Source organism: Peromyscus californicus, unplaced genomic scaffold (genome assembly GCF_007827085.1).
Source record: "Peromyscus californicus insignis strain IS unplaced genomic scaffold, ASM782708v3 Scaffold_8__1_contigs__length_139910024, whole genome shotgun sequence".
Taxonomy (NCBI): domain Eukaryota; kingdom Metazoa; phylum Chordata; class Mammalia; order Rodentia; family Cricetidae; genus Peromyscus; species Peromyscus californicus.
In genome coordinates, this window is record NW_026294606.1 from 41346746 (window position 1) to 41372725 (window position 25980).

The 25980-nt window shown below is 41.1% G+C and overlaps 1 protein-coding gene across 1 annotated transcript; it reads right to left on the reverse strand.

Annotated features, from left to right (window-relative positions):
• Positions 1-2283: 2283 nt before the first annotated feature.
• LOC128103928 (olfactory receptor 2B2-like) lies at positions 2284-3225 on the reverse strand. Its single transcript, XM_052728615.1, has one exon. It carries the CDS (start codon positions 3223-3225, stop codon positions 2284-2286), a length of 942 nt encoding a protein of 313 aa, XP_052584575.1.
• Positions 3226-25980: the final 22755 nt, after the last annotated feature.

Consider the following 25980-nt stretch of genomic DNA (forward strand, 5'->3'; position numbering starts at 1 on the left):
TAATTCAATGTATATCCTGGTAAGTGATGCAGGCTTTCTTCTACTGCTTCAAATAGGAAAATGTGTGGAGTCTAAAATTTTCTCATGATAGTAAGATAGTGATGATGCTAAGAGTGAGGATGAAGTGGATTCTTGCCAATGTGATCAAGACCCTAGGAAACAGCTTCATCCTTCCTTCTTTAGAAGATGAGGGCCTTCCTGGTCCAGAATGGTGTAGATGGCTCAGCTTTTAGTGATGATCTTACTTTGGCAACGAGGTAGGTCCACAGGTACTCCTCAGAGCTTGTGTTACCTTAATTAGCAAAAGGTGTGATAGAGAATCTTCAGAGGAGGTATTTACTCTAGATTATTTAGGTGACTCCCAAATACCATCATGAATATTTATGAAACAAGTTGAGAGAGAGATTCGGCTGAGGTTCATGAAGTAGAGAAAGAAATCTGAAAGGAGCCAAGATAGTGAATTCTTTCCAAGATAGCAGCATTTTATTAATCACTATTTATGAGAGGTTTTAACACAGATAGGAGGAGCACATAGAATTATTCTGTCTCCTTAGTCACTGTTGATTCACATTGTACAAAAGTATAATGAGAATTACCTGGGGCGATCAAGAAACGTGTAACATATGTACACATATACATCAACTAATAGGAAAATATTTGTAGCATTTAGCTATAAAATCCTTTAAAATTCACCAGCACTCAGTGTGCTGAATCAATTAAATTACTCAGTTTTAAAAACATAAAATACCTCAGTTTCCTTCCTCCTGCTAGTTCCTTCAGCACCCTTCTGACTTTAGTCAAGATGACAGTAAACAGCTCATGCCGACCTCACCCTAACTCTGCAAGCTGCATCCAGATGATATCTGAGAAAATATCAGGACTATCTCAGAGGGCCGGGATGGAGCGTATGATTCAATGACTCTCTCCTTAGCATCCTGCCTTTGAGAGTGGCCACAGCCAGCTTCCACAGATCTCTAGAGGACACTGACTTTGAAATAACATAAAAAGTTGTCTCTGGAAATGTGGTCTTTCCTTTACTTGGACTTTAAGATAAGTGTGTACTTCCCTTAGAAAATGCCCTCTGGTTTTCAAAATACACTTTTAGTGTTCTTTCCCATTTTTCTCTTTAATTCCCATTGATAGAAATAAAGGATGGGACCCCCAGTGTAGTTGCTGTTTTCTTTAACTGTTAGTAGAGCAGTTCTTAAAGCAAGTTCCCTGCCAGGGAACATCAACACTTTCTGGGGATTTGTAGAAAGACAAGTTCTTAGTCTCAGATTTTTTTTTTTTTGTTACTGCATTCTCAGTTTTTAGATCAGTTTGGTGAAAAAGAATTGAAGAGATTAATTAGTGTAATATATAATAAACAACCAGTTAGGACTTTTAGTGTATAACAATTTTGTTCAGCACTATTGAGTTCTGAAAATGTGGAAGAAGTATAAATTATAGTCTGTTGACTCAAGTAACAGCAAGAAAACAAACTTTCTTCTTACATAACAAAAGTACAGTGAACATGAGTGGGCACCATTGTAAGGCTGTTTTTTAAAAATGATTTAAACTATAGATCCTTTAAGAGTTAATGAGGAAAGATGATATAGATATAGATATAGATATAGATATATAGATATATATGAGAAATAATTTAGAATGTCAAAAAGCAGTTTGATTAAAGGTTAAAATACTGCTTTATTATTATTTCTTTTTTGGTAGATAAAACAGGATGTGACTTCAATTTAATAGAGGTAGAAACTATAGAAATAAAATAATCAGATATTTTAATAAACTTTAGGTGGAGGATTCACTGTGAATTTTATATTTGTGTTGGTGTAGAGACAATGCTGAATTTTCACCCAAGCCTCAAAAAGATGAATCTATGGCCGCATTACATATTTCTGTTAGAACATCTACATATTTAAAAGACTGTGGGAGTATGTTTATGTGCATGACGGTGTATCTGCTTGTGTATGAAATGCCTTGTTTTTGTAGAAATGGTTCTCAGGTTTTTACTTTAGACCCTGAGAAGTCTGATAATCCTTACCAAGCACACAAGTAGTATAAAGCTTGAAAATATGGAGCTTGTGGGGTTAGCTGTTTGGGAGGATCATAAAAGGTCACTTCTAATGGCTCGTGAACTGAATATATCTAGGCAGCAGAACACTGATGTAGTTCTCTCTCAGCAAAATTTTATTTGAGGAGGATCATCATAATATTTCCACAGGGAACAAAACAATATAATTTATCAGCTGTAAATTTATACTATTAGAACTGTTATTTGGGCAACCCTTATTTTTTAATCACAAAGACCCTTGCTATCAACCTCTTAAATGCTCCCTTTACCTCTTTGTTCCTAAGGGTGTAGATGAGGGGGTTCAACATGGGTGTGATGATTCCATAAAAGAGGGACACCATTTTTCCCCGGTCCTTGGAAGCGGGGGATGGAGGCTGCAGATACATGTAGATGGCAGTACCATAAAAAAGTACCACCACAATTAGGTGGGAGCCACATGTCCCAAATGCCTTTCGCCGACCTTCAGCTGACCTTATTCTCAACACTGCTTGGACAATAAAAGCATATGAGATGAGGATGAGAGTCACAGGTATTAAAAGGAAGAGCACACTGATAAAGAACAGCTCTGCTTCATTTGCTGTTGTATCCACACAGGACAACCTGAGCAGGGCAGGGACTTCACAGAAGAAGTGATCCACTTCCTTGTGACCACACCGTGGCATTTGAAGAGTCCACGTAGACTGCAATACTGAGTTGCTGAAGCCACTGATCCAACATGCAGCTGCCAACTGGAGGCAGCGCCTGTGGTGCATGATGACTGAGTAATGGAGAGGTTGACAAATGGCTACAAACCTGTCAAATGACATGACACCCAAGAGAAGACATTCGGTGGAACCCAAGGCCAGGAAAATGAAAAGTTGGGCCACGCAGCCACCATAGCTGATGACCTTCCGGGTGCTGCATATGTTGATGAGCATCTGTGGGACTGTGCTTGTGGTGTAGCACAGGTCCAGCAGGGACAGGTTAGTGAGGAAAAAGTACATGGGGGTGTGGAGTTTGGCATCCAGGCGGGACACAAGAATGATCATCATATTCCCAAAGATGGTCAAGATATAGGACACTAGAAACACCACAAAGAGTGGCAGCTCCAGCCATGGCCGATCTGAAAACCCTAAGAGGATGAATTCCTCTGAGATGCTCTCATTCACCAGACTCATGTTAAATGGGACAGCCTCCGGGTCCCTGGAACACAAAGGGTTAGTAAGCTGCTGAACATGATTATTGGCCTCATCAATTAGTTATGAACTGAGGATGCCAGAGTGTTTCACTCATTTATAAGCTGATCCTGTTAGGTTTGAAAAATATACTGACAAAAGATTAAGCACCTGTCAAACCTTTCATAGGTGTTTATGGATTCCTATGCAACAGTTTTTAACAAAGTGATTTCAAGTCACAGCACTCTATGAGTTTCTACAGCCACAGAGCTTCTCCTTTGGGGTTTGCTCTTCCATGGATTGGTCTTCTGGGGACTTTCTACCCAGATACCTGCTGTTGGGGCATATAGATATTGTTCCTATTATTTGAATTCACTTAAATCTCTCCCCAGAATCAGTGAGAGTGTCTGGTTTTGGGCATGTGTTACAACTATTTAAACCTTGTTTTCCCACTATTCCTGCCCTTCCCTCAAGTAAGTCCAGACATTATGGCATCTATCCAGAAAGTTTTCAGACACACTGTCAGGACACTTGTCCTCTTAGGCTCATGTCACAGAATCTACACAGGATTGTTTGTGGTGTGATGATGAGGCTGGCAGGCCTGGCCAATTTATCTAATCCTCTCTTTAACTAATTTTATTGCCTTGAGAATGCATCTTATGCTCTGACCTTCAGGTTTCTCATTTGTAAGACAGAAATACAAATGCATTTTCTGGCCTGTTGAGAATCACAAGGTCACCCCACTCAGCCTGACTCTGGTTGGGAACACAGCAATGTGCTCAATGCAGACACAGTGATACAAGGACAGAAATGCCCCAAAGATTCCCTTGGAGCTTCTACAGTGTTCATTTCCAAATGGGTCAGTGGTGCAGATGGTTATGTTACAACCCTAAATGTCAGCTTCTATCTCAGGGGCCAAGGCAACATATCCCTTGGACAGATGTTATCATCTGTGTAAACTCTTTAGTAGTGCCTGGTCCCTAGGAGCACCAGTGCTGGGCCACAGGAGCACAGGTGCTGGGTCACAGGAACACAGGTGCTGGGCCACAGGAGTACAGGTGCTGGGTCACAGGAAAACAGGTGCTGGACCACAGGAACACAGGTGCTGGGCCACAGGAACACAGGTCCTGGGCCACAGGAACACAGGTCCTGGGCCACAGGAACACAGGTGCTGGGCCACAGGAGTACAGGTGCTGGGTCACAGGAACACAGGTACTGGACCACAGGAACACAGGTGCTGGGCCACAGGAACACAGGTCCTGGGCCACAGGAACACAGGTCCTGGGCCACAGGAACACAGGTGCTGGGCCACAGGAGTACAGGTGCTGGGCCACAGGAACACAGGTGCTGGACCACAGGAGCACAGGTGCTGGGCCACAGGAACACAAGTGCTGGGCCACAGGTGCTGGACCACAGGTGCTGGACCACAGGTGTCAGAGTGCTGGGATACTTTGAGAACTGTTCATAGCTCTACATTCTGACAGTACTTATGAGACAATCTGACAGTTAACGAATGTATGCATCCCAAACCATTCTCCGTGATAATCTGAATTACTTTGTGATTTAATCACCATTAGAAATTATGCTTCTCAGCTCTGATCCTGTTCATCAAAATTTTAGCAAAGGGTGCTGATTTTTTTCTACTCATCCCAGAACATATACTCCCTCAAGAAGCATCCCCTTGCTCTCCCCTAAGAAACCTGACATAAACGGTCATATAGAGAGACATTAAGTTTTAAGTTTTTCTTTTAGACGAGATATCAGGTGGCCAAACTTGCATGAAACTTCCTGGTAGCCCAGGCTCACCTGGGACTCCCGCCTGCTCCCATCTCTGGAGTGCTGTTGAGAGGTGTACACTGTCACTCTCTCTTGAACAGTACCGGGACAGAACCCTGGTCTGCAAGCACAGCAGGCAAGCACTGAGCAGAACGCAGCTAGATTCCCTGCCTTCAATGTCCTTTTAAGTGAAATTGTGTTCCTAAACAGTTGTATAGCATGATTCCTTCCATTTAAAGAATATACAGCATTCAGTATCTAATTGTTAATATGCAAGGTGAAAGTTACCGTGAGGAATACGGAAGAGGCCCTTGTCTGTGGGAAACAGGCAGAGAGGAAAGCAAACCAGTCTCGGCCTGCTAATCTGCCAGCTGTCTGTTCTGTTTTAAAATGAGCACGTGTTTCTCTTATATTATTTTTAATTGCTTTACTCCTCAGATTATTTGGGTTTCTATTTCCAGACTAGAGTAACTTTAGTGAAGACTTCAATAGCCATCAGACTCGAATCTTCATAAGAAATTAAATTTCTTTAACTCGGTGCTTTCTTAAAATTCAGTATGAATCTACAAGGACATTTAAAGCATGGACTGAAAAAACACATTTTTATCCTTTTAGTCAAAAACATACATTGCCAAGAACTGTGGGCACAGGGTAAAAGAACAGGATAAATAATATTAGTAAAGATACATTTCACATACTTCACAATTTCATTTTTGTTGTTTTTGTTTCTCTTCAGGCAGGGTCTTATGTAGTTGAGGCTAGCCTCAATCTTGATCCATAGCTGATGGTGGCATTATCCTCCTGCTGAACCCTCCCACGGGCTGGGTACAGTTCTCTAACATACTATACAGTTTACATGTCTTAGTATTACAAGAGTGTATCACTCCCCCTGCAACAAGTCCTTATAGTTACAATGACTGTATGTCTCAGTTCGCCAAGGACTTGCTGTCCTGGCATAGTAACTGACTGAGTTACTTCCACTTCCAAACTGGGTCCCCACTGGATAAGTTGTAAAGTCTCCCTAACTAATGCTAAAGAGTAAAACGATCTCTGTATTATTGCGAAAGAGGCATCTCACCATCGAGGACATTGCGTTTTCTCCTCCAACATGACCAGTGACCCAACTGACTAGGACCTTGATTCTAATGTTTCTTCTGAGAACTCAGCAAAAGACTATTTCTCCAGGAAGCCTCATTATCGATAAAGGAGAGAAAATTAGTCAACTCATTTCTAATCAATGCACCCCTCACCCTGAGAGTCATGATTTATAATTTCTTAATGAACAATCTAATATATTAGTGCAGCTGTGATATGTGACATCCTTTCATGCTCCATAGTCACAGCACAAGAAGAGCAAAAGAATTTATCACTCTAGGAGGAACTGTTGGAACAGTGGTAACAACAGAGAAACGGTCAGGAAGGCCAGGAAGGGAATGGAAGAATTCAATGCTCTGGTTCTCACACTGTGCCTTCTTCAGCGTTCTGAATGTGTCCATCTTCCAGCAAGTGAGACCCCTCCAATATTTATGAACTCCTAAAAGCATATCTCTAGATAGTATTGCTATCATCCTGTATTTTAAGTGAGTTGAACTCAGACTTACAACATTTGCCTTAGAAAAAAAGTATTTATTAATGAAAAAGAACATAAAATCAAAGGTGAGGGTACCCTTGTCTCTGAGGCCAGTGAATAGGGTTTTCTCCTTTAAAGCAAGCCTACATTGCAGCACCTTAGGGTGATAGCATTCTCCTTTAGAATAACACACTGTCACTTAGCCAGAAAAAAAAAAAAGCAAAAACCCAAAACAGTTGAATTATGTGAGAGCACACCAGTGAGGTTAAAGCTGACATTGGTTACTGAGAGTTTTAGGGAAGCTGCTGAGGGGTCTTTACAAGTTTTATCTGCAGTCATCTTAGAGTTTTTTTAATCCAAAGTTGAGGATGCTTCCTTGATGAATAACATCACTACTTTATTTGTTTATGTATTTGGTTTTTAGCCTGCATGTGGGCTGGCCTTCCACTCTCATCTCCCTCTTGAGTTTCCTGGCCCCATATCTGAGCCTGAAAACTCACAAAGATGAGAGAAATCTTGATAACAGCTCTTTAAGCTTTATGATGTGAAGAACATTGGGATAAGAAAGGTAACAAGAGTCAGCTCCAGGTCGGCCACCTGCGCAATTGAGCGAGTGAATTAAGCATTTTGAACATCAGTTTTATTTTCTGTGTTGGGGTTGAGTTGACATTTTCCTCTCCATGGAAAATTATTTACTGATGATTCCTCCAGTTACCTATACCCTGATGAGAGGCTCTTTACCATACTACCCTTTTTTTTTTGCTGAATTGTAAGCATAAATAATAGGTGTCTTTCCCCCAGAATAGCTAATAAGGAAAGGTTTCACATAAAATTTTCTCTTTGAAGAGATGAACCCTGAAGGCAGAAGCTTGGGTTTCTATGTTCCTCTGGCTTAGCTTGCTTTCCTGAGAGCCCAGATCTGCTTGAGCAGCAAACAAAAGGGACAGCTGACCTGCTGTGAAGGCCATGGTCCTCACCGAGATGACAAATGTCTCCTAATGCTCAAATCCTAATGTGACTTTTAGCAGTTTGAATAAATGTAGTTACTTACCACCAACTTAAGCATTGGGAACAGATGAGTTTGCTTTGATGTCCAAGTAGCCTTGAATGCAAGCAGAATGACTTTAAAATGCATAGAGACGGTGGCTCCTTCCTCCTCGGTTTAGCTGTATACTCATTTTGGCAAACTGAATAAAGTTCTTTAGTTTCACTTGCTATGCAGAAGTTCTGAGATCCCCAAACACAGTTATCTGGACAGTGAGGAGGGAGTATCCCTCAGACCTGGAATGTGTGGCATTGGTTCCATGTCATGTACAGTTTAGGGAATCTACTGTTATTTTTAGAGATTATTTTTTCCTATCAGTCTTGCAAACCTGGGTAAAAATACTTGGTCTGTAAAGACTGCTGTTCTTTTTTGGTTGGTGGAAGAAATCTCAACCCGTCCATTGCCTAAGTCTTCTGTTTATAGTGGCAAAGTCAGGACTTGACCCAATGGGACACAGGCAGGGGATCTGCCAAACGGTGTCTCTCTCATCACTGATTAGCTCGAGAAGGAACTTCCCTCTAGGGATGGGATTTTCTACTTTTTCAGACACTAAAAGAATGGCCTCTAACTAAAGTGCTTTATCGAATGAAAACTACATTTTGTGCTCAGTGGGGATTTATTTTCTTTTTGTGAGCTATCCAGAGAGTTTCTCAAAACCATTTAATTGCCATTGTTTGGTTTTGTTTGGTATTTATTTTTGAGACAGGGTCTGGCTGTGTAGCTCAGGATGGCCTCAGCCTCCTAAGTGCCGGGATTACAGGGATATGCCACCACATCTGCTCACTACTTAGTTCGATGAAAGCAAAAAAAAAATATTTTACATATAAATTTCCCAAGATAGCATCTAAGGTCATGTTTGACTTAACCAAGAGGAATCCTTTAGATATCCTTGGATATGTGTTGACCTCTTTTGTCTGACTAAAAGCCCCCTCTGCCTCCTGCCTCTCCTCGATGCGTATCTGCACCCACGACACCATGGTTTTGAAATGCTCCCTTTCCAGTCTTGTTATTCTTCTATGTTGATTAGTTGGTACTCTACCAAATGTCCACTTTCTTGTTCAAAACTTTAAAGCAGTATAGACTCATACCTTCCCTCTCCATCCTATTAGTTGAAATTTCAGTCAGTCATGATTTTGACGCTCAGATTTCCCCACTTTGCACCCACATGAGTCTCTTTGAGCCGCCACTACATCCCTTTGTCTTGTCCTCTTGTTTCCAGAAACCCTTCCATAAATTCAGCACAAGATGTGTCTGGAACAGCCATTTCTCCACAGTGCTCTGGATTCCTTGGGGGTGGGGGGATGGAAAAGAAAGCTTGACCTAAGAGTGCATGAACACGTTAGTATGTAACACCCCCACACAGACATTCTTCACCTCTTTCTAACTCACTCATCTGTATATGGTAAGTACATGAGTTCTCAGTGATACCTTCATTCCAATTCCATTTGTAGATTTCATTCAGGTCTTCTCCCTCCCCTTGTTTATCCGTTACTTCTCCAAACAGAAGAACCCAGGCTCTTCAACACAGTCCCTTGCTTATTCAGCCCTCTTCATGCAATCACTCTCGCTATGAGGCAGGCCACTCCACTGAGTCCTGACAGCTTCCCGGGTGTGGGATACTTGCTGTGAGCACCACACACTTCTCTCTACCAAAGCTTCTTTGTGTGTAGTCTGTAAACTTTTGTTAGACTCTTCAACTGCGCATAATGTTTGTTGTATCAACTGGACATGCAGGACCCACAGGTAGGTGACCACTGAATTTTGCAAGGCAAAATGATCCTTCAGGTTCCTGCTTCACAGAATAAACTGTCAGACATTCTACAGGATACAGGAAAAAGTGACTAAAAGATTAGTCCTATGGGCTGAAGATGGATGCCCCAATGTTGCAGAGGAACTTTGGATGATTGTCCAGGCAGGCAGCTGTCTCTGCTGTTTCCAGAATTTTGGAAGTTGCTTAAAAAGCATTTCCTGTTTACTTAGGTAATATTATATCCTTCTGAGGTCTTTGATGTAGCTGAAGACTAGATAGTTATAATTTTCCTTGGTTATGATAAAAGATAAATTAGATATGAAGCTTTAGACTCATAAATATAGGATAGATAGAATATTTTCTTTAATTTTGCCAAATACAAATAGACTAGACATTATAACTGTAATTCTTGCTTGATAACTGTTCTATTATATGTAATTTTACTATGTTAAAGTTAAAACCTCCCTTATTGATTATACAAAAAAGGGGAGGTGCTGTGGGATGTTCTGTATGCTGTGAATATGTGTTGCTCTGATTTGTTGATAAATAAAATGCTGATTGGCCAGTAGCTAAGCAGGAAGTATAGGTGAGATAACCAGACAAGGAGAATTCTGGGAAAAGGAAGGCTGAATCAGAAGATGCCAGTCTGCCATCCAGGAAGCAACATGTAATGGCACACAGGTAAAGCACGGAACACGTGGTGACATATAGATTAACAGAAATGGGCTGAGTTTAAGTGTAAGAGCTAGTCAGCAGTAAGCCTGAGCTAATGGCTGAGCAGTTTTAATTAATATAAGCCTCTGTGTGTTTACTTGGGGGACAGGAGTGGGAGAGATTCATCCTGACTGCCGGCAGGCCAGGACACAAGAAAACTTCCAGCTGCACCATCTCTTAGCTAGATGATAAAAATTCTCACAGCTATTTCATTATCAGTTAATATGACAATGAAAAAGTATGGGAGTCATGAATTATGGGTAAAATAAGTTTATGTGAATACATCACTAGGACCCTTCCCAGGGTCTTAGAAAAAGCCTGTGCAAGTGCTAGTCTATGAAATTAAGCTCAGTTTCATGGTGAAACTGTGACCTGTGACCACTACCTGTGAAGTCATCTGTGGTAGTGAAATCTATGTCCCCTGTTGCAAACAAATCTAGATCATGAATTTTGCTTCTAGGCAACAGAATATCTTGGGAAGTATGCTAACCCTTCAAGAACTGAAGAAGTCATAATAAATATCAAAAATATTTGTGTAAGTAACATAGAGCCATTGAAGCAATAAACATAAACGGTTCCTATTCCATAGAGTGAAGACTTGTGAAGTGGACTTGAAGTTGCTTTTCCCTAGAGAAATTTGCTGGGTCTAGGTGCCAGCCAGAAGCTGGTGGCTTCATAAATCTAATCATATCATGGTCAGCTGGTAAAAAGACAGCTAGTGAGGAATAAGGGGTAGGGAATGGGGAGAAAATTGTTATTTTTAGAAAGCTAAAGTGACCAAAATTAATTAAGGACTCCTATACAAGATTTTGAACAAGCCTTTAAATATAGTAGAGATGGAAATTTAAAAGCTACATTTAACAAAAGAAGAAAATAAAAACCCTGAAAAACAGTTGCATTTTCAAGTCTCACAATTCTGGGAAATAAAATCCAGTCATCATGACTAATACAGTGGCTAGACTCTGATGAGCACACAGCTCTTTAGTAGGAAGGCATGGGAGACACACTCCAAGGCTCAAGGTAACTAGAGACAGGCCAGTCTTTTCTAATAGGGTATTCCAACTTAGTTTTTGTCATCTTGACACAAGTTAGAGTCATCTGGGAACAGGGCTCCTCAATTGAGAAAATGCCTCCATAAGACTGGCCTACACTGAAAGACATTTAAGAAACTACTCAGCATCCTTAGTCATAAGGGAGATCAAAATGACTCTGAGATACCATCTTACACCTGTCAGAATAGCTATGATCAAAATCACTCCAGACAGCTTATGTTGGAGAGGATGTGGAGCAAGGGGAACACTCCTACACTGTTGGTGGGAGTGCAAACTTGTACAGCCACGTTGGAAATCAGTGTGGCAGTTTCTCAGAAAATTGGGAATCAATCTTCCTCAAGACCCAGTTATACCACTCTTGTGCATATACCCAAGGAATGTTCAATCATACCACTTAGATACATGCTTAACTATGTTCATAGCAGCATTATTTGTAATAGCCAGAACCTGGAAACAACCTAGATGTCCCTCAACTGAAGAATGAATTAAGAAAATGTGGTACATATACACAGTGGAGTATTACTCAGCAGAGAAAAAAATGACATCATGAAATTTGCAGACAAATGGATGAAACTAGAAAATATCATCCTGAGTGAGGTAACCCAGACTCAGAAGAACAAACATGGTATGTACCCACTCATAAGTGGATACTAGTTGTAAAGTAAAGGACAACCAGACAACAACCCACAACTCCAGAGAAGCTAGTTAACAAAGAAGACCCAAAGAGAGATACATGGATCACCCTGGGAAGGGGAAATAGATGAGATCTGCATGAGTAAACTGGGGATGAGGGGTGGGCAATGGAGGGTGGGGGATAGGGGATGAGAACATAAGGGAGTGGGATGGTTGAACTGGAACAGGAATGAAAGAGATGTCATCTATCATGAAGATAGAGAGAAACCCAGTGCTAGGGAAATTGCCAGGAATACCCAAGGATGACCCCAGCTTGGATTACTAGAAATAGTGGAGAGGGTGCCTGAACTGAACTGGCTTACCCCAGTGGTCAGATCGGTGAACACCCTGACTGTCATCACAGAGCATTTCTTCAGTGGCTGATGAAAGCAGATGCAGAGATCCACAGCCAAACACCAGGCAGAGCTCCAGGAATCCATTCAAAGAGAGAGAAGAGGGATTCTATGAGCAAGTGCATCAAGATCATGATGGGGAAACCTGCAGAGACGACCAAACCAAACTTGTGGGAACTCATGAAAGTTGGATCAACAGCTATGGAGCCTGCATGGGACTAGACCAGGCCCTCTGCAAGGCAAGACAGTTGTGTAGCTTGATCTGCTTGAGGGGCCCCTTGGCGGTAGGATCAGAATCCATCCCTGGTGCATGAGTGGGTTTTTGGAGCCCACCACCTATAATAGGACACCTTGTGCAGCCTTGAGACAGGGGGAAGGGCTTGGACTTGCCTCTACTGGATGTGCCTACCTATGGGAGGCCTTGCCTTCTTGTGGAAGGTAGTGGGAGGGGGAGGCTGGGGGGGCGGGAAGAGGAAAGGGGGGGTTCTTTGATTGGTCTGTAAAATGAATGAAAAAATTTTCTTAATAAAAAGAAAGAAAGGAAGGAAGGAAGGAAGGAAGGAAGGAAGGAAGGAAGGAAGAAAGAAAGAAAGAAAGAAAGAAAGAAAGAAAGAAAGAAAGAAAGAAAGAAAGAAAGAAAAAGGTACTCCAAGAAAATGGACCTAAGAAGCAAGCTGGTACAGCCATTTAAATATCTGACAATATAAACTTTAAAAAAACAAACAAACAAACAAAAACCAAGACTGGCCTACAAGCAAGTCTGTAGGAGCATTTGTTGTTTTTTTTTTTTAATTAATGATTGATGTGGAAGGACCCAACCTACTGTATGTGTGCCACCCTGGACAGGCAGTCCTGGAAAGTTTTAAAAAGGTAGCTCAACACAAGCCTGGAGAACAAACCAGTAAACAATGGTCCTCCATGGCCTCTGCTTCAGCTCCTGCCCTGATGCCCCTCCAGGATGGACTGTAAATTGTAAGATGAAATAAACCATTTCCTCCCTAACTTGCTTTAGGTCATGGTGTTAACCCCAACGTAGAAATCATACTGGGACTTATGGCTACCTGACTTTTGGCTCTGTTCAGGCCCTGGCTGTACAGGAGGCTCAGAGTCCAATCTGCTTAGCAAATGGAGACCATCCAGACTTAGGGAAAGTGGTCATAGATTGGATTTATGGATACCCTGAGGCTCCGTAAAACCTGTATCATTTGATTTCTGCAAACTTTCACTCTTAAAGGTTGACCAAATATTCAGGATCTCCTTCCTAAGAAAATGCTTCCACAGAAGACTTTGAAGATGTGCTGCGTTCTAGTGATATTGTCTGCTTAGAGTGCTGTAAGACAGATGAATCCATGGATTGAAACATTTATCGCATAGCCATTATAGCCACAAATGACCTGAAGTAGACACCTTTACTGGAAGGATCGATTTAGCGGCTGGCTCTGGGATGGACCTCCCCCTTTGACTGTTATATTATTATTGTTAAGGCTGTTGTTGTTTTGGTTTGGGTCAAGACAGGGTCTTACTAACATTTAGCATAGGTTGGCTTCAATTCTCAGTCCTCCTGCCTTGTTGAGTACTGGGATTGCGGGCATCTGTTTCTTTCGTCCTGATGAGGCTATTCTTAAAAGCCATTTCAATGACTTGGTAACACCAAAGGAGAAAAGAGGACATGGAGGGGCCCACTTTCCTCAGAGACACATAAGCTCTCAAATTCCATGGCATACATTAAACTACAGTATCCTTGATTATCTTTAGTCTACCAGGACCATGGAAGGTCTCTGGAGAGTGTTGTCGTCAAGGTCTCAGCCCTTCTTGCCATCCTTCCAGCCATATTCATAGGTGTTCAGGCATGAGGGAGATACATTCTGAGAAATACACCATCAATTGATTTCACTCTGTGAACATAAATTGTACAAATTAATCAAAAGATGCAGTAATTACATACATATAAGACTGCTGCCAGCACAAAAGAGCATGATGCTTTATGGGAAACGTTTTGCAAGTAATGACAGTGCAATTTAAAATACAATAATAGAGTGAGTTCAAGGAAAGGCGCAAAGCTACACAGAGAAACCCTGTCTCGAAAAACGAAAAAAAAATAAAAATAAAATAGAATAATATAAGCTAGTAACATGGCCACTCATCAAGTACTGCATACTGTGTGCATAACAGCGTGTGGCACGTACCTGCTTGTTTATCACTGTCAACACAGGTTTGTTTACATCAGTTCCACAGGAAACACAGATGCAGTGGCTTGTTCTAACAGTTGTAACAACCACAATGTCGTTAGATAACAGGAAGTGTCCATCTCTGTTGTGATGCTGTAGGGTCATGGTCATATACGTAGTAGGTCCCTAACTGAAGCATCCTTATGGAGCACAAGACTGTGTTTGCATTTTAGCATCCTGAGGGCCTGCAATACAGACAGGAGCCTGACCAGGTACTTGACTCAGATTCAGTTCTTTTCTACTTCTGGCCTTTCCTGTTTTCACCCTGGCTCTCGGGTTCAAAGAAGAGCAGGATTCCTTGAATCAACTCTCCTTAGCAATGAGTTAAACCCTGTATCTGCACTTACCTGAAGTTTTCCAACTGTGTTTCTGTGAAGGAAAAGGAAGATTGAGAGAAAATGCTATTTTTTTTCATCTTGTTTAAGTGATCACAGTGAAGACAAGTTTGTCACTTGTTAAAAGGATTTTCTGTTTTCCAGCTCAGCACCAGAACTGGCTGTTTGCCAGAGGATCTTGGGTGTTGTAGACAAAAGTGCATTTCTGGTCTTCAGAGCTGCTAATTTAGGTTGTTATTAAGTAGTAGGTTGTTAAAGCTTCACATGGAGTGGACAGACTGAGCTAATTTTAAACTGGAGGGGGAAATATACTGCGTCTGGGTACTGCTTTTGCTTAGATATATATTAACACATGTGTGGCTTTAAGCCAAGAGAAAGCTAATGAAGCCATCCATGCAAAGGCAAGATTCTTTATCTCCCTGAAGCAGCTTGGATGCTATGTGGAGGCTGTGTAAGTTCAGACAGAAGGGTTTTAGAAAAATTACCAGAGTTCTGTAGCAAACCCGTGCCTTGTCTAATATAATATCTGCTTATATTTTCTTTACATTTAAATTAAATATACTTTAAATGAATTATTCTCAATGCATTTTGTTTGAAACTGATTTTAAACTTCTAAGAAGTTTGCAAAGACAATTCAGGAACTCTGTGTTCAGGGAATTAACACTGACAAAGTGCTGTGAAGCCCTGCAGATTAGCTGACCCTGTTTTAGCTGTCACAGAAATTGTCCTCTATTTGTCCTTTGAAAGATCTTTCAACTTTACTCTTTTGTCCTTTCAATGAGCCCTCATCTCTTCAAGGGCACACTCATGGGACTACAACACAGCCCAGGTTTGTCTCCTGTTTATCTTGATTTGTAATTAACTAATATCAGGTTGTCCCAGTTTGGGCCTGTGACAGCTACGCTGAGAGCCTCCCATGACCTGGCAGCATGCTCACTGTTTGAGCGTGTCTAAGCTCTGTGACTGCTGTCCAGGGCCATCTAGTACCTTGGCTACCCAGCCTTGAAACAGATTGTTTCTCCCAGGGTCTTGGTTTTTGAGACAGGGTCTCACTATGAATCTCTAGCTGTCCTGGAACTCACTATGTAGGCCAGACTGACCTTCAACTCATGGAGATCCAACTGCCTCTGCTTCCCAAGTGGTGGGATTAAAGGAGTGTGTTACCATGCCTGGCACTACTGATGAATGTTCGATATGGAAGAAATGAAGCTTATCACAAGATTACCAAATTGCAGAAGGAACTGGTGTCTCGAGGAACATCAATTTGTTTGCAGCAAAGAAACGATGTAAAAGGCAAGCCTGGCCCGTGACCAGTCTCAGCACACTCCCAGCATGAAGCCTTCCATCTCATCAGTACTGGTACATATTGGGACCTTCGTCCTCTCCAACTGTGAGGTAAACATGTCTTTCTTTCATATCTAGCATAGCTTCAAGTATTTTGTTATAGCCATGAAAACTGAATACACACATATTGTATTATTTCTCTCTCTCTCTCTCTCTCTCTCTCTCTCTCTCTCTCTCTCTCTCTCTCTGTGTGTGTGTGTGTGTGTGTGTGTGTGTGTGTGTGTGTGTGTGTATCCACAGATCATTCTGATGACTTTAGCTCATATCTGAGTACCACAGGGTCCCCTCCAGCCTTCTTTCCTTTTCCTTGTTTCTTTCTCCGACAATGGGAAGTTGGTTTTGTTGTCCACTGTGTATTTACACTGCTCAATCCTATAACACAGAGAGTTTCAAAACTGTTAATCTCTCCTTCTGGGAATAATACTGTTAGTAACAAGATTACAGAACTTTAATAAATTTCTTTTTGTCTTGACCCTAAAAGCAACAATTACAATACTGTTTTCCTAGACGTTAAGTTACAGCCCCACCAGCTTTCCTTATCCTCTATAACTTGGGGACAGTGCACACTTTTAGTTCAAGTAGGTCATTTACTTCTGTTTGTATTTCTTTTGGACACTTTCCATTCTTCTCTACTCTATCTATTTAAAATTTAAATATGCAAAACATTATTACACTATAAGAAGGAACTACATAAAACATAGTTAGGGAAGGATCAGTTCTTTCTCAGCCTGCCCACCCTACCCCACCGTCTTAGTCTGTAAACTACAAACCACTATTTTCTCTAGATAATTCTCATTAATTTGCTTTTTATTTCCCTATACTTCTGTTTGCACTGAAGAGTGCGCATAGTCCCTTTTTTTAATATCAAAAAACAATACATACCAGATAGTCCGCACTTTTGAAAAATTAGAAATATAAATGCATCATTCAAACATTGGTTTTTACAGATCATTCTTACTCTCTTCATGGATGTGTGTTATTTGTGTGCAGGAGTGGGGGGCCACTGTGCAGGTGTGTGGGGCCAGTGGTCAGACTTCTCCATGATGCCTTTTGAGACGGAGTCTTTCATTTTTTACCGGGGCTTACCAATCTGGCTAGGCAGGCTGGCCAGCAAACCCGAGGATTCACCTGAGATCACGGGCATATTGTGCCCCACGTAACCTTGTACCTGAGTGCTTGAACTTGCACTCAAATCAAGTCCTCATACTTGCACAGCTTGACCAAGCTATTCCTAGCCTCTTTTTAAAAGGGGTTTTATTTTTATTTTAATGTATGTGTATGGGTTGTCTGCGTGTGTTTGTGTGTGAGTATGTGCACATGAGTGTTGTACAAATCCTAATTGGTCATATAATAAAAACCCAGAGCCAGATATTGGGGTAAATGCTGAAAGATCAGAGGAAACAAGCCACAGCCACTTCTCACCTGCCAACTCTCAGCCGAAAGGGAAAGATCCTGTCTCCATGAATCCTCAGACTGAGTGCCCCTGAGTCCTCAGACGAAAGGACTGAGTTCCTGTCTCCTCCCATCTTATATGCCTTTCTCAGTCCAGCCATATCACTTCCTGTCTCAACCTTTGTAGTGCTGGGATTAATGGCGTGTGTGCTTCCCAAATACTGAGATCCCAAGTGCTGGGATTAAAGGCATGTGACTCCCAAGTGCTGGGATTAAAGGTATGTGCCACCACTGCCTGGCTCCTATGTTTAATCTAGTGGCTGGCTCTGTCCTCTGATGTTCAGGCCAATTTTATTTGTTAGATCATACATAAAATATCACCACATATGAGTGCAAGCTTCTTCACAGGCCAGAAGAAGGCATCTGATTCTTTCAAGTTAGAGTTACAGGCAGCTATGAACTGCCCCAAGTGGATGCTAGGAACTAAGCTTGGGTTCTCCACAAGGGCACTATGCACTTTCAGCCACTAAGCCCTCTCTCTAGCCTCCACTTACTATCTTTTAAAAAGATTTTTTTCTTTATTTTTTTTAATTTAAATTTTTTTTTCATTTTAAATACCAACCACAGTTCCCCTTCCCTCCCTTTCTCCTGCTCCCCACCTCCTCACTTCCCCCATTCCACTCCTTATAGGGGGTAAGGCCTCCCTTGGGGAGTCAAAACAGGCTGGCATACCAAGTTGGAGCCTGGATCTAGCCCTTCCCCCTGCATCAAGGCTGAACAAGGCATCACACCATAGGGAATGGGCACTAAAAAGCCAATACATACCTGGTGGGTATATATCCTGGTCCCATTTCCAGGGCCCTGACAAACAGATCAAGTCACACAACTATCACCCACATTCAGAGGGCCTAGTTCGGTCCCATGCAGGCTTCCCAGTCTAGAGTCTATTAGCTTCCGCTAGCTCAGGTCAGTTGTCTCGGTAGATTTCCCCATCATGATCTTGACCTCCCTTGATCCTATAATCCCTCCTCTCTCTCTTCAACTGAACTCCAGGAGCTCAGTCAAGTGCTTGGCTGTGGGTCTCTGCATCTGCTTCCATCAGTCACTGGATGTACGTTCTATGATAACAATTAAGGTAGTCACTAATCTGATTATAGGGGAAGGCTAGTTCAGGCACCCTCTCCATCATTGCTAGGAGTCTTAGCTGGGGTCATCCTTGTGGGTTCCTAGGGATTTCACTAGCACCAGGTTTCTCTCTAAGCCCATAATGGCTCCTTCTGTCAAGATATCTCTTTCTTTGCTCTCCCTCTCTGTCCCTCCCCCAACTCGGCCATCTTAATCCCTCATGTTTCCATCCTTCATCTCTTTCCCTTTACCCCCAACTCCCCAGTTTACCCAGGAGATCTTAATAATTTCCCCTTCCTGGGGTGATCCATGTATGACCCTCTCAGGGTCCTCCTCTTTACCTAGCTTCTCTGGGGTTGTGGATTGTAGCCTGGTTATTCTTTGCTTTGCGTCTAATATCCACTTATGAGTGAGTACTTACCATGTTTGTCTTTTAGGTCTGGGTTACGTCACTCAGGATGATTTTTTTTCTAGTTCCATCCATTTGCCTAGAGATTTCTTGATGTCATTCTTTTTTTACCACTGAGTAATGCTCCATTATGTAAATGTACCACATTTTCTTTATCCTCTCTTCCTTTGAGGGACATCTAGGTTGTTTCCACATTCCATAATATTCCATAATATTCCACATTCCACATTCCATAATATTTCCACATTCCATAATATTCCACATATTATGAATAATGCTGCTATGAACACAGTTGAGCAAGTGTTCTTATGGTATGATTGAGCATCTTTTGGGTATATTCCCAATAATGGTATTGGTGGGTCCTGAGGTAGGTTGGTTCCCAATTTTCTGAGAAACTGCCATATTTATTTCCAGAGTGACTGTACAAGATTACACTCCCACCAGCAATGAAGGAGTGTTCCCCTTACTCCACATCCTCTCCAGCATAAGCTGTCATTGGTGTTTTTGATCTTAGCCATTCGGACAGGTATAAAATGGTATCTCAGAGTCGTTTTGATTTGCATTTCCCTAATGGTTAAGGATGTTGAGCAACTCCTTAAATTTGAGATTCTTCTGTTGAGAATTCTCTGTTTAAATCTGTACCCCATTTTAAAAATTGGATTGTTTGGTATTTTGATGTCTAGTTTCTTGAGTTCTTTATATATTTTGGAGATCAGCCCTCTGTCAGATGTGGGGTTGGTAAAGATGTTTTCCACTCTGTAGTCTGCTGTTTTGTCTTATTTACCATGTCCTTTGCCTTATAGAAGCTTCTCCATTTCAGAAGGTCCCATTTATTTATTGTTGCTCTCAGTGTCTGTGCTACTGGTGTTATATTTAGAAAGTGTTTCCTGTGTCAGTGTGTTCAAGGCTACTTCCCACTTTCTCTTCTATCAGGTTCATAAACTATTCATGTTGAGGTCTTTGATCCATTTGGACTTGAGTTTTGTGCATGGCAATAGACATGGATCTATTTGCATTCTTCTACATGTCAACATCCAGTTATTCCAGCACCATTTGTTAAGGATGGTGAGATCTTTCCATTTTTTGATATCCTCTTCAATTTCTTTTGTCAATGACTTGAAGTTCTTGTCATACAGGTCTTTCACTTGTTTGGTTAGAGTTATCTCAAGATATTTTGTTATTTGTGACTATTATAAAGGGTGATGTTTCTCTGATTTCTTTCTCAAACTGTTTATCATTTGTATATAGGAGGGCTACTGATTTTTTTTTTAGTTAATCTTGTATCCTGCCACAATAATGAATGTGTTTATCAGCTATAGGGGTTCCCTGGTAGAATTTTTATGGTCACTTATGTATACTATCATATCATCTGCAAATAGTGAACGTTTGACTTCTTCCTTTCTAGTTTGTATCCCCTTGATCTTCTTTTGTTGTCTTATCACTCTAGCTGGAACTTTGAATATTATATTGAATAGATATGGAGAGAGTAGACAGCCTTGTCTTGTTGTTGATTTTAGTGGAATCGCTTTGAGTTTCTCTCCATTTAATCTGATGTTGGCTGTGGGCTTGCTGTAAATTGCCTGTATTATGTTTAGGTATGTTCCTTGTGTCCCTGATCTTGCCAAGATCTTTATCATGAAGGGATGTTGGATTTTGTTGAAGGCTTTTTCAGCATCCAATGAGATAATCATGTGATTTTTTTTTCTTTCAGTTTGTTTATATGGTGGATTACATTGACAGATTTTCATATGTTTAACCATCCCTGAATCTCTGGGATGAAGCCTACTTGATCATGGTGCATGATTTTATTAATATGTTCTTGGATTCGGTTTGCCAGTATTATATTGAGTATTTTGCATCAATGTTTATGAGGGAGATTGGTCTGTACTTCTCTTTCTTAGTCGTGTCTTTGTGTGGTTTGGGTATCAGGGTAACGGTAGCTTTGGAAAAAGAGTTTGGCAATGGTCCTTCTGTTTCTATTGTGTGGAACAATTTGAGGAGTATTGATATTACTTCTTCTTTGAAATTCTGGTAGAGTTCTGTGCTGAAACCATCTGTCCCTGGGCTTGCTTTTTTTTTTTTTTTTTTTTTTTTTTTTTTGCTTGGGAGACTTTTAATGACTGCTTCTATTTCCTTAGAGGTTATAGGCCTATTTAAATTGTTTATCTGATCTTGATTTAATTTTGGTATGTGGTACCTGTCCAGAAAATTGTCCATTTATTTTACATTTTTCAATTTTGTGGAGTACAGGTCTTTGAAGTATGACCTAATGATTCTCTGGATTTCCTCAGTGCCTGTTGTTATGTTTCCCTTTTCATTTCTGATTGTTAATTTGGATGTTCTCTCTCTGTCTTATGGTTAGTTAGAATAAGGGTTTGTTTATCTTGCTGATTTTCTCAAAGAACCAACTCTTTGCTTCATTGATTCTTTGTATTGTTCCATATGTTTCCGTTTTATTGATTTCAGCCCTCAATTTGATTATTTCCTGGCATCTATTCCTCCTGGGTGAGTTTGCTTCTTTTTGTTCTAGAGCTTTCAAGGTGTGCTGTTAAGTCACTAGTGTGAGATTTCTCCATCTTCTTTATGTGGGCATTTAGAGCTATGAATTTTCCTCTCAGCCCTGCTTTCATAGTGTCCCATAAGTTTGGGTATGTTGTGCATTCATTTTCATTGAATTCTAGGAAGTCTTTAATTTCTTTCTTTCTTTCTTCCTTGACCCTTTGGTGATTCACTTGAGCATTGTTCAGTCTCCATCCGTTTGTAGGCTTTTTGCAATTTGTGGTGTTGTTGTAGTCTAACTTTAAGTCATGATGATGCAACAAGACACAGGGGGTTATTCCAATTTCTTCTTGTGTCTGTTGAGGTTTATTTTGTTACCGAGTATGTAGTCAGTTTTAGGTCCATTTGAGTAATAACATCTGTTAGATCCCTTATTTCTCTGTTAAGTTTAAGTCTGGCAGACCTGTCCATTGGTGAGAGTGGGATGTTGACGTCTCCCACTGTTAGTGTGTGGGGTTTGATGTGTGATTTAAGCTTTAATGATGTTTATTTTACAAATGAGGGTGCCCTTGTATTTGGAGCATAAATATTCAGAATCAAGACTTCATCTTGATGGATTTTTCCTGTGATGAACACGAAATGTCCTTCTCTATCTCTTTTGATTAATTGTAGTTTGAAGTCTATTTTGTTAAATATTAGGATAGCTACACCAGCTTGTTTCTTAGGTCCATTTGATTGGAAAATATTTTCCCAACCCTTTACTCTGAGGTAATGTCTGTCATTGAGATTGAGGTGTGTTTCTTGTATACAGCAGAAGGATGGATCCTGTTTTCGTACCCATTCTGTTAGCCTGTGTCTTTTTATAGGCAAAGTGAGTCCATTGATATAAGGAGATATTAATGACAGTGATTTTTAATTCCTGTGATTTTTTGGTTTTGATGGTGGTGGTGATAGTGTGTGAGTGTATCCCTTATTTGGGATTTGCTGCTGTGAGATTATCTATTGCCTGTGTTTTGGTGGGTGTACCTGACTTCCTTAGGTTGGAGTTTTCCTTCTAGTGCTTTCTGTAGGGCTGGATTTGTGGATAGGTATTGTTTAAGTCTGGTTTTGTCGTGGAATATCTTGTTTTCTCCATCTATGGTGATTGAAAGCTTTGCTGGGTATAGTAGTCTGGGCTTTCATCTGTGGTTTCTTAGTGTCTGCAGAATGTCTGTCCAGGACCTTCTGGCTTTCAGTTTCCATTGAGAAGTCAGGTATAATTATGATAGGTCTGTCTTTATATGTTACTTGGCCTTTTTCCTTTGTTGCTCTTAATATTCTTTCTTTATTCTGTATGTTTAGTGTTTTGATTATTATGTAGCGAGGGAACTTTTTTTTTTTTTTTTGGACCAGTCTATTTGGTGTTCTGTACGCTTCTTATACCTTCGTAGGCATGTCCTTCTTTAGGTTGGGAAAATTTTCTTCTGTGATTTTGTTGAATATATTTTCTGTATCTTTGAGCTGGAGTGCTTCTCCTTCTTCCATCCCTGTTATTCTTAGGTTTGGTCTTTTCATGGTGTCCCAGATTTCCTGGGTGTTTTGTGTTAAGAATTTGCTGGATTTAACTTTTTCTTTGACTGATGAATCCATTTCCTCTATAGTATCTTCAATGCCTGAGATTCTGTCTTTCATCTCTTGCATTCTGTTGGTTATGCTTGCATCTGTAGTTCCTGTTTGTTTACTCAAATTTTCCTTTTCCAGAATTCCCTCAATTTATGTTTTCTTTACTGCCTCTATTTCAATTTTCAATACTTGGACTGTTTCCTTCACCTGTTTGATTGTTTTTCCTTGGCTTTCTTTAAGAGATTTACTGTTTCCTTCCAAATTTTTGTTTGTCTTTTCCTCTATTTATTTAAGGGATTTTTTTCATTTCCTCTTTAAGGGCCTCTATCATCTTGATAAAGTTATTTTTAAGGTCATATTCTTCTGCTTCATCTGCAGTGGGATGTTCAGGTCTTGCTGTTGTAGAACCACTAGTTTCTGGAGGTGTCATATTACTCTTATGTTATTGAATGTTTTTTGTTTGTTTGTTTGTTTGATTGATTTTGAGACAGGGTTTCTTTGTGTAACAGTCCTGGCTGTCCTGGATCTCACTTTGTAGACCAGGCTGACCTTGAACTCACTGAGATTTGAATGTATTCTTATGCTGCCATCTGACCGTTTCTTCCTCCAATCCTTACAGGTGGAGTCTGTGCCTCTGGGAGTTCCTCTTCTTCCAAGCAGTGCAGGTGGGGGCCTGTGAATCTGGTGATCATTGTTGCTGCAGGGGATGGTTGGTGAGAGGGCAGGAGAGGATGCTGCTGCCCTGTCTCTGGGGCTGTGATGCATGGAGGAGGGGCACGATATGTGCCCCCAGGGCTTAGGGGCTAGGGAACTGGGCTGTCTAGCCAGGACCTCAGAGACTCACCTCTTCTTCCAATCAGTGCAGGTAGGGCCCATGGGACCAGTGGTCACTGGTACCTCAGGGGATGGTGGGGAGGGAGCAGGCAGAAGAGGCATGAAGGCAGATATGGTGGTAGAGAAGGAGCTGAGAGTTCTACATCTTGATCCTCAGGCACCAGAAGGTGTCTGTGTGACACACTGTGTATAGTTTGAGCATAGGAGACCTCAAAGCCCACCCCCACACTGACACACTTCCTCCAACAAGCCTACATCTACTCCAATAAAGCCATACCTCCTAATAGTGCCACTTCCTATGAGCTTATGGGGCCAATTACACTAAACTACCACAGCATCTTTGAAAGAAACCTTATTTATTGATTGTATACAGCTCTGATTTCCTCTCAAGTCTAGTAGTTTTTATTACATGTTGGGGTCTGAATGACAGATTGTACAAAGACTAATGTCATTATCACAAAATGTGGAGTTTTTCTGTATGTAGATCAGATAAGGGGCTTCATTTTCTGCCATATTCCCGTCTTCTACCCCTATACCCACATCTCTTCCCTTACTGACCACGACACACTTTTGTCTGTTTCATTTTGCTAAGTTTGTTGAAATTTTCTCTTCTTCTCTTTCTGTGTACACATTCTATTCTTTTCATCAAGAATTCACTTGCCCATGATGCATCTACATTTGAAAAAAAATGAAATAAAATCCAGCACAAAGTGAAATGAGAACTGACACAGGACAGAGTTGCTAAATCCCACAGGAGACAGGACCAAACACAGCAGGAGGGGGCAGGAGCACTTCCAGGAAGAGAATTCACCTGCGTTGACTGTTGTGATCAAACTGTCACAGGATGAGCATCCTCATCAACAGAATGTCACAAGTGGGGAGACACCGTGAGGTGAGATAACAAGGGTTCAAACAGACTGTGCTGCTGAATTATGATAGCACATAGAGCAGTTTTTAAAGACGATTTCTTTCATTTTGAAATTATAGTACAATTGCATCATTTCCCAATTCAATTTACTTCCTCCAAACCTTCCCATCTACCTCTCCTGGCTCTCTTTCAAATCCATGCCCTCTTTTTTCATTAATTATTGTTACACACACACACACACACACACACACACACACACACACACACACACACACACACACATCTTCCTAAATACATAAATGCAGCCTGCTCAGTCTGCATCATGTTATTTATGCATGTGTTTTCAGGACTGACCATTTGGTACTGGATAACCAATTGGTGTGCAGTCTCTGGTCCACAATTCTGCATTTTGATTGGTTGTGGCTTTCTCTGTCTGTCTGTTGCAAAGAGATAACAAAAATAAAAAATGAACTGTGTTACCAAATTATGATATCACATAGGGGTGTTTTACACAATACTCCAAAACTCCTCTTTTTCTCCATCTTGAAATCTTCATTTTTGGCTTCTTTTCCAGCCTCCACATCACTTTTATCCTTCTTCCCATTTTTTTTTCACCAGCCACATTTTTCAACTTTCTTTTTAATTTATTTTTTATGTCTTTCACACCATGCATCTTGATCCCATTCGTTTCCTGTCCCTTCGTATCCGCCCTATGCCCTTGCAGCCCCTCTCCCAAGTAAATTTAAAAGAAAAAAGAATAGGAAAAATATCTTGTAGTGGAAGCTGCATTGTGACACAGTGAGTTACAAAGTAAACACTTTTGTCCATATGTCTTTACTTATAAGTGTTCATTGCAAGGAGTCATTGGTCTGGTTCGAGGCCTCTGGTTTCTGCTACACTATCCATGCTGGGCCCTCACTGGGATTCTTCTTGGTTATCCTGCTGTTACCCTGTGTTGTGAAAATCCTGCAGCTTTGGGTCTGCAGGACTGGCCCCTTCACGTGCTCCAGCAGATCACAAATGGCGTGGATATTGGGGTGGGCCAACTCATAACCCTGGTTCTGGACTTGGGTAATTGCAGAGCTGTTCAGACTGCCAGCTCTCCCCTCTCCCTTGTCCTCACCACCAGGGTGGGCTCTCCCTGCACTGCCCTGGCGAGTTCACCTGTGGCAGCGACGAGCAAGGGGCGG

Bases quoted from the DNA above. Each gene is read 5' to 3' on its own strand.
- LOC128103928 (XM_052728615.1), bottom strand. From the start codon at position 3,225: ATGAGTCTGGTGAATGAGAGCATCTCAGAGGAATTCATCCTCTTAGGG.